The following is a 16420-nucleotide window of genomic DNA, read 5'->3' as shown; positions in this document are numbered from 1 at the left end:
ACTTAAAAAATGTATATGTAGATTACAACACATTTGAGTAGCTGCATAATGTTGTTGGCTACATTTCCATAAATAATTGGAGGATGTTTTCCAAAAAGTGATTTTATTTGTATAATAGTTTATCTTAAAATCTTTGTTTTCCAATAGTATTTAATAACAGCTAACATTTATCAGGTGCTTACTTTTTTCTAAGCAGTTACATGTATCGATAATTCAGTTTATTGTTACAGTGAGCCATGAGGTAGAAAGTATTATTCTACTCCTTTTATAAATGAGAAAACTACGGCAAAGGGCAGTTGTATAACTTACCCAACATCACACAGGTAGGAAATGGTGCAATTCAAACCTGAGCGGGGTGGCTCCAAGACCCTTGCACCTAATCATTCTGTACTGATCACAATTCTAAAGCAGGGTTAGTTGTCTGCTTATGGTACTTCCAGCTCTTTTCCATCATATGTGATTAAAGTTACATAAGAAAAGATTTCTTTCCTGTGTTAGAAGGAGAAACTTACAGTTTACCCAGGAATGGGTTCAAGTCATTAAATGTAAGTTTAAAAGAAGAGAGGCTAGAATATTCCCATACTTTACTCTGATGGTTTTGTTTGATCCTTTGAGAGCTTATTCCTAATGGAGACCATTTTGTTTCTATAAAACAAAATTAGTAATTGGCAAATTTCTTTAATTTAGGTCAGTGGTTCTCAAACTTGGGTACTCATAGGTATCTTGGAGTTTGTGTTATTTGCCAGGGACTATGAATATCCCAAGAAAACCTTTCTGGTATGTCAATTTCACTTTCAGATTTTTAAATAAAAACAATTTAGTTTGTAATCAAAATATTTTTACATTAAAGCAAGCAAGAATATTCTCCAAGCTTTTGTGATAAAATACAAGATTTTGTCTGTTTTATCTTTGGGCAGAAAGCCTCATATTCTACCCCAGATCCTGCGGAGAACAAGTTCATTTTCCAAGACCTAAAGGCATGTGGGCAGACACTTGAGAAATAATGGACTAGCCTCTAACCAGTTCTGATCCACAAAGTTAGACACTAAGGGAGAAAAAGCCTCTACAATTATTTATGGCTCTTTCACCTCTGACAGTCTGTAATTCCTGAGCCTAAAACCATCTCAGCATCATTGTAACAGCTTTGTTTTTCAAAAATTGAAACCTTTTTTTTGTGCTCCCTTTCTCTAAATCAATGGAAAGACAAAATTTCCCAGTTTATGCAGGTGCACATTTTTTTAAAATAGTAAGAAAGAGATAAAGAAAAATCCTGCTAAGTCATTGTAACATTATTCTAATCAAAATTGCTTTAACAATTCTTACTATATATGTATAACAAAAGTGAATATAAATCAGGAAAATAGAGAAATACTTCTTACAACAGATTAAGATATGAGCATGTGAAACGAAAGGCTTCTAATTTGATGGGAGTTTATAGGTTGTTGGAAAGTTCACATTTCACAGAAATAATTCCCTACTGGTCCAAGTCCCATTATTAGATATTTATTCTCTTGATTTACAATTTTAGAAAAATACAAATTAGGTCTCAGATATAAGCTACTGTATTAACTTAAGATAATAAATGTATAGAGCCTTCTAAAAATGACAAATAACATTCACACATATTATATTAAAACCTCACAATTTTTTGAGGAAATTAGAAGACCCTCCATACCACATCTACAGATGAGAAAATGAAGACTTACAGAGATTAAATGGTTTGTTCACAGTAATCTAGGTAGTAAGTGGTAAGACAAGGATGTGAGGATAAGGCCTTCCACGACTGACTTGAATTCAAATTTCGATTCTGCTATTTGTTTGCTGTATGATATGAAGCAATTACTTAACCTCTTTGAGCATTTTTATTTGTAAAAATAAAAAATAAGAATATCATATAAATAACATAGGGGCAATAATATATATTAAAGCACTTAGTGTTAATGGTGTATTGTAGTGATCCTTTTGTTTTTATTACTCTATGTATTTTTAATCTTATGGCTAGAGTGCATATGAAAGCAAGGATAGGAACATAAAGATAATTTAAAGGCAGGCATCATTTTTCTTTATGAGTTTTATATTCCAAACTCTAATATTTGCTTTCATTTTATTTTATTTCGCATTCTTCCATGAGTCTGCGCAATCTATCCCCTTACCACAAATGCCCTTCCTGATCTATTGACTCTCTGACCAGTGCCTACACAGTTTTCAAGTTTAAACTCAAGAGTCATTTCCTTTTTTTTTTTTGTTGAGACAGAGTCTCACTTTGTTGCCCAGGCTAGAGTGAGTGCCGTGGCGTCAGCTTAGCTCACAGCAACCTCAGACTCCTCGGCTTAAGCGATCCTACTGCCTCAGCCTCCCGAGTAGCTGGGACTACAGGCATGCGCCACTATGCCCGGCTAATTTTTTCTATATAGATTTTTAGTTGTCCATATAATGTCTTTCTATTTTTAGTAGAGACGGGGTCTCGCTCAGGCTGGTCTCGAACTCCTGACCTTGAGCAATCCACCCGCCTCGGCCTCCCAGAGTGCTAGGATTACAGGCGTGAGCCACCGCGCCCGGCCGAGTCATTTCCTTTTTAAAACTTTCTTTGATGCCATAGGCTGTTTCTGTAGCACTCATGTAAAACTCATATTCATTTGTGAATATATCCTAAGTGCCTTCTGTGGTGGTAAGGAACTCTGCTCGGGCTACATGAGCGTAATTCATAGAACTGACTCTAGTTCTGTTTGTTTCTGTTGGTAGTTCCCAGACTGTTGGATTTTATAAACCTTTAATCTTAAGAAAATAAGGATTCATATAAAGTTGCCAACTTCTTATTTTCTAACTAAGGACAAAATTCATAACTGCTATTTACTATCACAAGTATTTTACTAAAGAAAGGACATTTTGGCACCAAAACATATACATGCACAATTTTGAAAAGTTAATAAATTAGGCTTTGTGGAAAACTTCATGGAGGGGTGGGGTCTGCATCATCAGGGAACAGGCACTGGGGAATCCACTGGTTTACATATATTTTTGCCCCAATTTTATAGTTCCTAGATGCTATTTCTTATTCAATTGTACATTTCCAGTGTAGTGCCCCCTGTCTAGTAGGAAATATTCAAACAGTATTTATGAATGAGGCAATGAATCTGCCTCTGAGCAAACACTGCTGATAATGAGACCCATGGTGATACCTACAGCATAGAGCACCTATGAGAGGATATCAGCAACGGTGAGAGAGTACGGGGTGGTGTATGTGTGTGAACTGATATAATTTTCTTCACAAGTTTGCCGGGCATCAACTATTCAGAAGATTTTATACAGAGTTGTTAGTGAGATTGTACTGTAGGGGAATAGGGGAGGAGGCAGGCGCAGGAAGTAAGATATTGAAGCATATCACTGTAGAAAGCAATGGACTCTTTTCCTGGGACACCATCTGTAAAAACATTTCATGTGACATCTGAAGTAGATTAAGCATTATAGTAAGTATAGCTACTATAAATAGATAACATTCATTGAATATTTATTATGTGCCAGGCACTGCTCTAAGTTATTTGCATTCATTATCTCATTTAATCATTACAACAATCTATTGAGATAGATTCAATTACTATTCCCTTATACAGATGAGAAAACTGAGGCTTGCAGAGGTTACATGATTTTCCCAGGGTTACACAGCCAGTGGTAGAGGTAGGTGTCAACTCTGGTCTAGTTGTCTTTAGAGCTCACCAAAACTCTCAGGTCCCTTTCTGGCCACATATTTCTATGATGAACAGTCTTATATGACTTTGTTTTCATTTTAAAAATAAAGAGAAAATTAAAATGTTTCTTTTAAGCTAGGATTTTAAAGCTGTCAGGGCACTCAATTTTCCTACATAAAAGCTATGTGACCATAAACTAGTCCTTAACCTCTTTGAACTTCAATTTCTACATCTCTAAAATGGGGATGAATGGGGAGGATTAAATGGATAGTGTATATAAAACAGCTAGCAAAGGGCCTGGATTATGAAGGGGCTTTAATAAACATTAATTCACTAAGGGCTTAGTCAGATAAAATGACATTTTCAAATTAAAATCATATCAAATATTAGTAATAGGATGAACGCAAATAGATCATTGCTCTGATGGATAAAGGTGCCTATATTTACAGAATTCTTTAGAGAGCCATGCGGATTATCTTTGCTGCAGCCCTCATTTTAATTAAGAGCATAGAGATCAGACATTTCAGCATAGGAAGAAGTTTATATTTGATTTGCACCACAGATGCACATTTTCAGCATCTAAACATTCCATTCCTTGGCTAAAGATATAACAAGCTACTTCAGCAAACCTGATATTGCAAAATAAATGGAAAATGCTTAATCATTTAAAAAGATATATGAAAGAATGAAATGGCCAAAGCATGCACATATACCAGTGAGGAAAGTTAACCAGCAGAAAATTTCCTCTACTTTTTAAAAGGCTGACAAATGGCTTCAATTAGACAGGCAGGATATAAAATCAAAACAGTCCATCTCTATAATTTTTTATACACAAACACATATTGAAATAAAGTATATATATCTACATGCAATCTTATTTTTGATAAAGGTATTGTTCGTGAAGGAAATCAAGTTGCAGAATGTGTAAAATATGAATTTATTTTGGGAAAACAAAGTCAAGCCCTACCTGTATCTGAATATACATATGTATATGTTTGTATGAACATGGAGAAGGAAGGAAAGGTTCATGCCAGGCTGTTATATTAGGTACCCCAAGACAGGTCACTCTAGTGGAAGTTTGGGGGACATTTTTTTTTCATCATCTTTTTGTTTCTTTGCCAAATGTAATGAACATATATTATTTTGAAACAATAAAATTTAAAGATAAAAAGAAAAAAAGTACATTTCTTATTATTCATCTATCCATTCATTCATTAATTTATTCATCACCTAATATTGTTTGAATCCTTACTGATGACCTTTTAAGTTGGTCTTCTCTGTGAACTGTCTGATATGACTTTTTCAGAGCAGTGTTTGCTAAATTTGGTTTTTCCTGTGGGTAGCAATATGATTCTGTGTTCTGTCCTAAAATCCTGCCCTGTTCCCCTTTGGAATTAATGGAACATATTAAATTCAAACAATTTGGAGTTAACTTCACTCCTTTCCTTTCCACTATAGTTATTGCACTAGAGGGAATGCTGATTGACTACCAACTTCCATTGAACTATGGGTGGCCATTGGTGGCAAGACATGAAATTTCAAGTCAAAAGACTAGAGTTTCACTCCTGACTTCCACTAACCAGAAATGCAATATTGGGATGTTACTTCCTTCCTTTTGAACCTCCACACTATATTCTCTTAGCAATAATACCTACCTTGCAGTATAGCTGTAAAGCTCAAATGAGATCATACATGGAAAGTCTTAATAAATTGCAAAGTGACACATAAGCGATGAAAGACTATTTCTCCACAAAGAATTTGTGATTTTGCTTCCTAACAGAGGACAATGACACATGTTCACAATTATTTGCAGATTTCCACTTGAGGCAAGACTATAGTAAGGTTAATGGCACTTGGAAGATTTAATTTGTCCCCAAAATAACAGCTGACATGTTAGGCAAGTATGATTTCTTCCTGGTAATAAAAGCAAACCCAATTAACCAACAACCATATCTGACCTTGTGTAGTCGTCGTCAACAAGCATGTGCTTTGGAATTGGTGAGTACCTTCCTGGAGAGATGGGCGGCAGGGAGGTTTTGTATTCTAAAGTGCCATTGTTGCCAGAGAGTAGATGGTTTTCCATTGGTGGAGAATAAGCTAAGGGTGGAGGGAAAAAAAGAAAAGAAACTTGTTATATGGGTAATTCAGTATGTCATGCTATACTTCAGAGAATGTGGTAAAAATAGAAAGGCTCTACACGCCAAGGATTTTCTTGTCCTCCGAGAGTGGGGAGTTGCTGTTTGTTTGCATTTAATATATATAAGCACATAGTGACCTTTAGGATGAGAAAGAAGTAATAACAGTTAAATCTTTCATCCCAGTAAGTATAATTAGGTGAAGAGAAGAATTGCAGGAGAGATGCAGCACACACATTTTCAGAACAATGATTAATTTTCTATTAAAATAAAATGTTAGCTTTCTAATTGTAGAGCTCACATTCTCTTCACATAATTAATATCCATCATCAAAATCAAAAGGCTCCTAAGAAGTAGGTTCTTGTATGAGATTTTCTCCCAAAATATGCTGTATTCTCATGCCAGAAAGGCCAAGAACTCTGGCTTTTCCTTTCCATTCCTCCTCTCTAATTTATCTTCCTTTTAGGTGATAACTGTATCTGGTCTTCTCTCTCTCTACTCAAATCTATTTTACACATTGGAATGAAGTAAACCCTCCTGAAATTTCACTCTGATCATGCTGTTCTCTTACTTAAATGCTCTCCATTGCCACTATGTATTGAATACAGTATAAAATCTTTTCTTTGCCATTCTTAAAAAGTTGATCCATTTTAGTATCTCCCTAAGACAGATCTCATGGTCCTCAAACACAGCCTGTGCTTTGTGACACCCATATCTTTGTTCTACTATACCAACTGCCTATAATTTATGTCTCCTACCCTATGTCACATGATGAAATCTCACCCATTTTTCAAGATACAGTTCAAATGCCACCCTATGCATAAAGATTTTTCTGATCATCCAAATACAGATGATATATCTTCTTCCTTTGAATCCCCAAAGAACATTTACTTTTACATCTCCCATATCATATACATACCTTGCATTCTGCCAAATATTGCTATTTATATATCTGAATTAGCCTTCCTGCCAACCACACTCTTTGAAGGCCATGATTGTATCTCCTCTGCATCCCACATATTACCTTACAAGGTATCTTGCACATACTGAAGTTACTTAATACATATTTCTTGAATTGATTGGGCAGTTTTGTTTTCTCGCTTTTCTCTCTTTGACATTGACCTTATATGCCTTTCATAAAGTGGTTCACAGATTCTCAAGGCTGACTTTTCTAAATTCCTCTGGTTTGAAAAATTCTGAAGGTTAAAACTCTTTCATATCCTATGGTGGGGCTGATCTCAGCTTACTGCTTATTTGAAAAAAAAAAAAGAGATATATATTGGGGACAAGTTGTTTTAGAATCATCATAAAGAAAAGCAATAGCTAATGTAATGGGTGGGTAACAAAATTATTCAACCCTTACAGTTCTCTCAAGAGAAACATCTACATCTAAGAAAGATTATACAACTTGCTTAAGACCATAGTACTAATTAACAGCAAATCCTAAAGACATTCTGAGTTCCTAGTCCCACAACTGGACTCTCAAAATTTCAGAATGAGCAAGCTTACTGATGTTAACAAAACTATCCCTTAAATTTACATAAAAAAGTGAACTGTTTCTAAATCTAGTCCTCCCACACAAAACAATAGATAACTGAGGTTATTGTTGACCTATTAATAAGAGGAGAAAACATGGGGCTTATGCAACAGTGGACTTCGTGGGAACTCCAACATAGTGTCTCAGTTAATTGTTAGTTGTTGCCCCCAAAGCCCCCATGTCCAGCTAACCTCTACTGCCATAGTGACTGATAATTTTCTCTGTTTTCCTTGTCAATATAACAAATTCAAGTAAAGGTAAAAAAAGCTATGATAGTGACCGAGGATCATGATTTCACCATTCAAGTGCAAGATCGCCTCCCCCAGGAAAAAGCATGAAGCTATCTCTGGCCTACTTTCCCAGTCTCTCTTTTCCTCTCTACTATTAATACTACATAGAGCTGAACTAGGAAGAGAGACTTTATGTCATAAAAGCTATCATGCTTTAAGTGATTGTGAAATAGCTTTTAAAAATGTATTACCCATAAACTATTGTAATCACACTGCCCACTACATATACCATGAAGCCTTTCCATAATGGTAGACCTGGAAACTCATCAGCATGTTCCACTTTTAAAATCCTAGGTAAGAGCTTACAAGGCAACATGGGCGTGAAGTGCAGGATACTCTCTCTGATGTATTTCCAGAAGTTAACATGAGGGACGGTGCAAGTAGAAGAGTTTGCCAAAAATTTTATAAAATTCCAATTTTGCAGACCTAGCATGCTATTCAAAGATGACACTAGTGTGGTACTTACAATGAGTAATATCAGGTGGACCATAAGGATCAGTCATATAAATGGTGGTGGGTTTGCCAACTTTTAGATAAACTACATCTGACGTGTTCTTCAATATTGCTACTGCCTCTTCATGTGTTACTTCTTCTAAACTGTAGTTGTTTACCTGAAATGGGAAAAAAAGTCAATATTAGAGATATACATCTGAAGAGAAATATTCAGGTGAAAACATATCTGGAATTATAACTTCATTTAAAGATTAAATTGTAATAATCACTGTCTAGTAACTATATCATACTTTGATAGAACAGAGTCAAAGCAGATAAGGTACAGTCATTGAGACTAAAAACAAGGTTGCTACTGCCTTTTTTAAAATGAGAAAGTGATATCTTATAAGAGAATTCAGAATAATATTTGTAGAAAAAGGAAATAAACAGTCAAATGTCATTTTCATTATGTTATAGTTTTTGTGATTACAAAAGTAATACATATTCATTGAAGAAGACTAAAAAACAGAAGAAAAGGAAAATTATCCATAATCTCCCTACTTGGATATATTTAAATAACTGTGTCTCTATTTTACATATTGTTTTAGAACCTGCTTTTTAAACCTAGAGTGATTATTTTTGTCTATAACATTAATGTACTTCAACAACATAACTTTTGTTTTCTACAGAGCATTGTGTTGCATGGCTACAACATAATAATTTAATTAACCTCTTACTAGTGCATGTTTAGTTTGCTTCTAATTTTTTGCTACTGTAATATTACAATTAATTATTTTCTATATTGTATACAACTTTGATAATTTCTTTGGGATAGATTTATCCATCCAAGTGGAATTGGTGGGCCAAACTATATGAACATCATTAAGGCTTTTGATACCTAGTCCCAAAGTGCCCTCAGGAAAGACAAACAAGTTTACCCTCACACCAGCACTGTAGGAGAGCCACTTTTTCCTATAGCTTCACCAAACCTGGATTTTTTTCACTTTAAAAATATTTTCCATCAAGATGTCATTTAACATGAGTCTATTTTCCAAGGAAAGAGTGCTAATGTTGGAACATAGGGCTTTTCAGGTGAGCAAATTCAAGAGTACCCTGTAGCCATCAGCTTTAACAGAAATGCCATTTTCTTTATTGCACAGAAAAGCCTGTAATACAAATGCAATTCTTGCTTCATGGCAGTGGCATTACATGGTGGATCTCTGCAGCACTTCTCTGAAATGATTTTAAGATGATCTCTCCAAAAAGACTTAGTTTCCTCACTTTGAGGAAATGAGAATAAATATTCAGGAAGTATTTTAAATACCTAAGTTATTTTTATTTGGCTACTACTTTTCAAAAAGATATATTTCATTGTGTATATTTGAGGTTTACAACATGATATTATGTAATACATATAGTAAAATGGTTACTATAGTAAAGCAAATTAATATAGCCATCATCACGCAGTTACTTTTTTTTGTGACAAGAACAGCTAAAATCTACTTATTTAATAAAAATTCCTAATACAATACAATTTTATCAACTATGGTCTTCATGTTATACATTAGATCTCTAACTCCTGACCTCAGTGATCCTCCTGCCTCGGCCTCCTAGAGTGCTAGGATTACAGTTGTGAGCCACCGCACCTGGTCTGATCTCTAGACTTGTTCATCCTATACATCTGTCACTTTGTACCCCTTAACCTACATCTCCCTATTTTCCCCCTCTTCCCACAATCACTGTTTTATTCTATATCTCCGTATCTTTTATGTGTTTAAGATTTCATATATAAGTGAGATCATGCAATAGTTTTCTTTCTGTGTTTGGCTTATTTCACTTAGTACAACATCCTCCAGGTCCATCCATGTTGTGGCAAATGGCAAGATCTCCTCTTTTAAGGCTGAATAACATTCCACTGTTTGTGTGTGCATATGAATATATATACACATATATATATGCACATTTTCTTTATCCATTCATGCATTGATAGACACATAGATTATTTCCACATCTTGGCTATTGTGAATAATGCTGTGGGGATCATGGCAGCACAGATTTCTTTACAAGGTGGCAATTTCATCACCTTGGAATATGTAACTAGAAAAGAGATTGCTGGGTCATATGGTAATTCTATTTTTAAATTTTTTAAAAGCCTCCATACTGTTTTCCATAATGGCTGCCCCATCTACGTTCCCTTTAACTGTGTACAAGGGTTCCTTTTTCTCCACACCCTCACCAACATTTGTTATCTCTTATCTTTTTGATAATAGCTATCCTAATGGGTGTGAAGTAATATCTCATAGTGGTTTTGATTTGTATTTCTCTGAGGATTAGTGATGTTAAGCACATTTTCATAAACCTGTTGGCCATTTTTGTGTCTTTGGAGAAATGTCTGTCCAAGTCCTTTGCCCATTTTTTAATTATTTATTTTTCTACTGTTGAGTTGTATAAGTTCTTTATGCATTTTAGATATTAACCCATTATTAGACACATGGTTTGCAATATTTTTTCCAATCCATAGGTTGCTGTTTTACTTTGTTCATTGTTTCCTTTGCTGTGCAGATTTTTAGTTTGATTCAGTCCCATTTATTTATTTTTCATTTTGTAGCCTGAGATTTTGATGTGATATCCAAAAAATTACTGCCAAGGCCAATGTCAAGGAGCCTTTCTCCTATGTTTTCTTCTAGGAGTTTTATGATTTCAGGTCTTATGTTTAGGCCTTTTATCCATTTTAAGTTGAGTTTTGTGTATGGTGGGAGAATAGGGCCCAATTTCCTTCTGTTGCATATGGAAATCCCATTTTCCCAGTACCATTTACTGAAGAGACTATCCTTTCCCCATTGTGTTCTCTTGTTTCCTTTGTCAAAAATTAGTTGACCACATATGTTTGGATTTATTTTGGCTACTCTTTTTTTAATGGAGTGATGCTTTAGTTACTTTCTGCCAAAATGATGTGGAATTAAAATAAATGAGCCAAGAGCATTGAATTGAATCCCTATGGCACATATTCTCTGTCTTATCTAATTAGCACTCTAGTCATATAATACCTTGGAGCACCGCTATTTTTTACTATTATTATTTTTGTCCCACATTGTTATGTAAATTTTATGGGCCAGTTATTCCTTGGTAATATAGCCCAGGTTAAAGACTCTGAACTGGAGGAAATTGAATCTGGCTGATGTGTTTGAATGGCTGACCACGAGCTCTCCACTAAGCTGTGAGCATTTCTATTGGTCCTCACATTTCTCTTCTAGATAAGTGGCATTTTCTTAAATCATTTTGTATTTCCAGTGTCCGGCATTTGTTTATTCGTTGATCAAATGTTTACTGCATACCTGTTACATGCCAGACACTGTTTTAGGTATTAGAGATATGGTAAACAATAAGAATGATAATCACACTCATAGCAAACACTTATATAGCCCATATTGAATGCCAAACATTATTTTAAAGTGTTTTCTATCTACTAACACAATTAAACCTGCACAACAACTTCTAAGGTAGCTATTATCATTACCTTCATTTTATGGATAAGAAAAATGTGTCTCCAATACGTTAAGAAATTTGATCAAAGTCATTGATCTGATAAGAGGTAGAGGAAGAATTCAAAGCCAGGCACTTGGCTCCAGAGACCATATTCTTTATCACTCAGCTATACTGCTTCCCCCAGATAGACAAACTCCCTGCTCTCATAAAAACCCACCTTCTAATAGAATACAGCTGTTTGTAGAATGGATGGCTAGAAAAATAGACTCATGTGGATAGGGAGAATGCAGGAACTACTGGTATGGAGAACAGAATTGATAATGGCAGCCCTTAATAATAGAGAAATAAAAGCAATGCTACTAATAATGAGAGCTAATAATTATTTAATATATACGTCATATATTTTGGGAGTACTATGTCACATATGCTGAAATGAATCATGCAGCTTATCTTCACTATAGCTCCATCAGGTAGACTCTAATAATTAGGCCCATTTTACAGATGAGAAAAATTGGTGTTTAAAGAGGTTACCTTGAAACAAAGATATTACTCTGTCTCCAATTGGCAAAGTCATCAGCTGGATCACAAGCCTCCTTAAAATATGAAAATGAAACTGTACATATGTGCTGGTTCTTTCAAAGTTAGAGCTTAAATCACCCATTATTTCTCCCTTTAGGGGAACAAGGTCTCCTTCCAAGTTTACATATAAAAGTAACATAAATTCCAAAGTGCTATAAAAGCTTGAGTAATCATTATACTTCTTGCTTAAGCCAGTGGTGACAGTATATTGCATCATCCTAATACACTGACTAGTCAAAAAATAAATAAATAAAATGGAAAGTAGCTTAATATATCTTACTGTCTCTTCACAACCTTTTTATATCGTTGATTAATCACTTATTTTAGGGCAGTACCACTTGTGCCTAGATAACAAATATTTACAAGTAATGTTCATATTTAATGGTTTAAAATGTGTAAGGAAGTGGGTGTTTTCTCTAAAAAAAAAATCAAGTAAGGCAGCTTTGAATATTGTAACCATGGCCCCCTGAAACATCTATATTGAAAAAAACAGAAGAGAAACACCATTGGGAGATGACAAGTGAATAAAAAAAAAAAAGACCCTGAAGGCTAGAAACTAACTGGATTAGATTATAAGTGGCACCAAAGCTCTGTTTCTGACAAAGGCTCATTGTCTCTCTCCCCAGGGTACAGAAGGTACACAGCTCATTAGATTATCAGTGAAAGAGAGATGTGGCTAGTGCTTATTAAATTGAAACTTTTGCTATTTTTAAGGTGGGCAGTGAAATGATCCAGAAAATGTTACCTTCAAGCGCATTTTCAGAGTGACTTTGATAACAGACTCTGAGACCACTAGGAAAATCTTTAGACCAGCAAGCCAAAGTTGAAGAAAGGGTAGAGGTGAGAAGTGGCGAAAGAGAGGATACTACGAGGGATAATAGAGGTAGTTTAAAACAGTCGTAGTTCAGTCAGTTTCTATTTGGTGACTAACTATTGAAAAATTTACATAGATTTTAGTCATGGAACAGGCGGTATTATGATATTGGCAGCAGAATGGAGTGATTAAGAGAAAATGCTTCTCAGGCTGAGATTTGAGATTTGAGTCCTGGCACTTTGTAAATGTGTGACTTTGGGAAACATTTCTAAGCCTCAGTTTTGACATCTGTAAAATAGGAATGAGAATAGTCACTACCTGAAGAGGTTATTAACTTAAATATGTTGGCCTATGTAAAGTGACAGGTGCATTAAAGTACTTGATTAATGTTAGCTTTTATCACTATTACTATTATCATCAACCATTTCTCTTCCAGGAAACAGGATTTCTTGGTGAAAATTTTCGCTGATCATTTTCCTGTAAACATCTGTGAACTGATGAGTTTAATTAGGGTACTGCTGATGAAGCTTCTGTGTTTATCTTTTTTAAAAATTCAGAATAGTATGGGATTTGGACCAAAAAGTGCTCTTTTGTGCTGAAGTCTTCAAAATGTTTTTCACAAAAGTGAGTTTGTTTGGGTTAATTATGTGTATGCATTATCCTATGAACTCTCGAGATAAAAAGCCTACAGCTGGAGCTGATTGTATGCAGAGAGAAGGGACATTACACTGATTGGCTAGTTGCTCTTGTCATTGTTTTTTATTGTCTCCCCTGCTCCCCCCCATTTGTATCAAGTATCTGCCTATAATGGTGAACACAGAGCAATTGGCCTGGTTTCAAAAAAAAATCATGTGAGTTTGATTGAAGTGCTCTCTGTGGGGTGCACCACACAGAGGGGGATATATGGGCAGCCTAGCTGTGTGTTTGCAATAGGAAAGAGGCCAAGAAAGAGAGGCTGGAGGTGAGAGGACTCATTCTCTCACATAGAACAGGGAGCATTGAATTTGAGCTTGATGCAGACAAAGAAGAGCAAAATCAGCCTAGGAAATAGGTGCTAGGAGACTTGCAAGGGGGCATGGCAAGTTTTGTGGGAATTCAAGTGAGTGTAAGCAAACATATGTGTGATAATAGAAAGGAGGGAGGTGTGGGGGCATGAGAAGGTGTTAATAAAGAGGAATGGGCAATGTACAGATGGTGAGATACTGACCTTTCTATGTTCTTGCAGGAATGCCATCATGGTGGGACAAACTGGGAGATGATTAGGAACATAAAGGTTACGTAAGACATAGTGCAAGGAAATGTGGGACTCTAGAAACACTGGAAAGAAAAGCACAAACTCTGAAGTTAACTTTTAAATAAGAAACAAAATGGTTGATCGTATTGCAAGATAAATTAAAAAGGGGACCAATCCAATGCAGTAATGCCAATGCTATGGAAATAATATGCATAAACCAAGGACTAAATCTCTATAGTATACAGAAATTGTGATAATAAAATTTATTTTTAAACTATTAATAGAAAACATGTTAGTGATGGTCATTTTTGGATATTTTCTTATTTTTTCATCTTTTTAGAAATTAGCATGTATAATTATAATTATGGTTAGAACAAAATTTAACCTATTTGAGCAAAAACAAAAACTTTAAGAAAGAACAGAAACTAAGTACAGTGGCCTCATTATGAGACACATACAGCAGACTCGTGAGTAATGAAAATCAAAACAGGAAAGAAGGAAGTTAATTTCTCATGCCCAGTGAATAGGCTTAGATTTATTAGAAACAATAGCCATATCTTATTTAAACCTTGTGTTTCTGGTAATAAAGGCAACTTGTTGTAATGAGAGTGATTCTAAATGTAGAACCAGATCTGATTTCAATTCCTAGTTTCACGAATTTGAGTCAGTTAACATATTTACTAAGAATTCATTTTCTTATATGTAAAACAGGAATTATACTTATTTGTTGATTTGTATTTATGAGAAAATGACACAATAAACTTGAAAAGATTCTGTATAATGTTAAGCAGTATACAAATAGAAATCAAACAATCATAATTAGACATATGTGGAAATTATCACCCCCTACTTTGTATACCTAACTCCTACATGGCCTCTTCCCACCTCCCAGAATGACCTTTTCAACAGCAAGTGATGAGATTGTATTCATTTCTGTATTTCCCTACCTGATGCAATGTAAATAACTGGCACTTAATAAATGTTAAGATAAAAAACTTAATAGTTAAAAAAATAATGACTGTAGCATACCAAGGAAAGGCGATCAAAATTCTTTATTTTATAGGAAGAATGAGACATTTGTGTTGAATTTATGTTTTACATTTATGTTAAGCCAGAGAGGAAGAAAATAGCAATGAAGGTCATTCAAAAAACAACACACATTTAGTGGATACTTGCTTTGTGCCAGGCATGGGATAGAAGGGTGAAAAGCTGGGTACAGAATGTGAGCATCGGGTCACATCAGTTTACAGGGCACACAATCAAAGCTCCAACAATGTGAATTTTTTCTCACTCCATTAATCACTGATGCTTTTCTTTAGTAAAAGGCGAAAGATTTATACGATCTGAAGAGAAACCAGAGTATTGCTGATGCTTTTCTTAACCTTTTATTCCATATAAAGGGAGAGAGCAAGTGAGAATGATACTTTGATTGACTCAAGCTTCTTCTATTGCAGTGATCACCAAAATGGACAGTATAGTGTGAACCCTAGGGCAATCCACTGGCTACAGGAAGAAACCATTGGAGCTTCTATTATTACATTGATCTTTATAGTATAATTTTTGTGTATGTTTTAAAATGTAAATAATATATTAGTATAGTGATATACATATATAATTTAAAGTAGAGAAATGTGATTAAAAGAATTTTAAAATGACACTGACATATGATACATGTAGAGCGAGTTCTGTAAACAGGGTTATTACACTGAGTAGAAATAAAATAAATAAAAAGGATATAATAGAAGGCTTTAACCCTTAAAATATGTCATTGCAATTGCATTGTATTATAACCTATTACACTGAAGATAAATTAGAAGGGAGTCTAAGAAGTAAATATTCAAGTTTTTTTCTAGTGTTTCAGAAGTGACTCTAACTGCAGGGGACAGAGTTTTAAGGGTGAACTAGTCTAAATGCTTTTCAGGCCATTGCAGGAAATTGCTAAATGACACTCTATTGGCTTGATAGAATGAGCATTACCACCAAAATCATCCTTAGGAGAAGCATCAGCAGCAGAACGGGCTAGGATGTGGTTAGGTCAAGGAAGGACCGTGATTCTTAACCCGGCTGCATATTAGAATCATTTGGAAAACACTCAAACAAACAAAAAATTTAAAATGTAGCATAGCCCCCATCTCAGACATTCTAATTTGATTGTTCAGGATTGATTGAGGATTGGGTATGCATAGTATTTGAAAGCTTAACATGAGATTCAAATCTGTAACCACAA

General features: G+C 34.9%; 1 protein-coding gene across 12 annotated transcripts in view; it reads right to left on the bottom strand.

Moving 5' to 3' along the window:
• DLG2 (discs large MAGUK scaffold protein 2) overlaps nucleotides 1–16420 on the bottom strand; it is a 1100864-nt gene that overhangs the window by 430533 nt on the left and 653911 nt on the right. For all 12 annotated transcript variants that reach the window (XM_069469139.1, XM_069469143.1, XM_069469135.1 and 9 more), the window contains 2 exons: nucleotides 8115–8259; nucleotides 5645–5783 (listed from right to left, as the gene is read on the bottom strand). In XM_069469139.1, coding sequence (XP_069325240.1) covers nucleotides 5645–5783; nucleotides 8115–8259 — 284 coding nt within the window. The remainder of the gene's footprint in view (nucleotides 1–5644; nucleotides 5784–8114; nucleotides 8260–16420) is intronic.

The sequence above is a fragment of the Eulemur rufifrons genome, chromosome 6 (assembly GCF_041146395.1).
Source record: "Eulemur rufifrons isolate Redbay chromosome 6, OSU_ERuf_1, whole genome shotgun sequence".
In the NCBI taxonomy this organism is placed as follows: domain Eukaryota; kingdom Metazoa; phylum Chordata; class Mammalia; order Primates; family Lemuridae; genus Eulemur; species Eulemur rufifrons.
The sequence above is the reverse complement of the archived record's forward strand: the minus strand, read 5'-3'. Positions and strand labels throughout refer to the sequence as shown.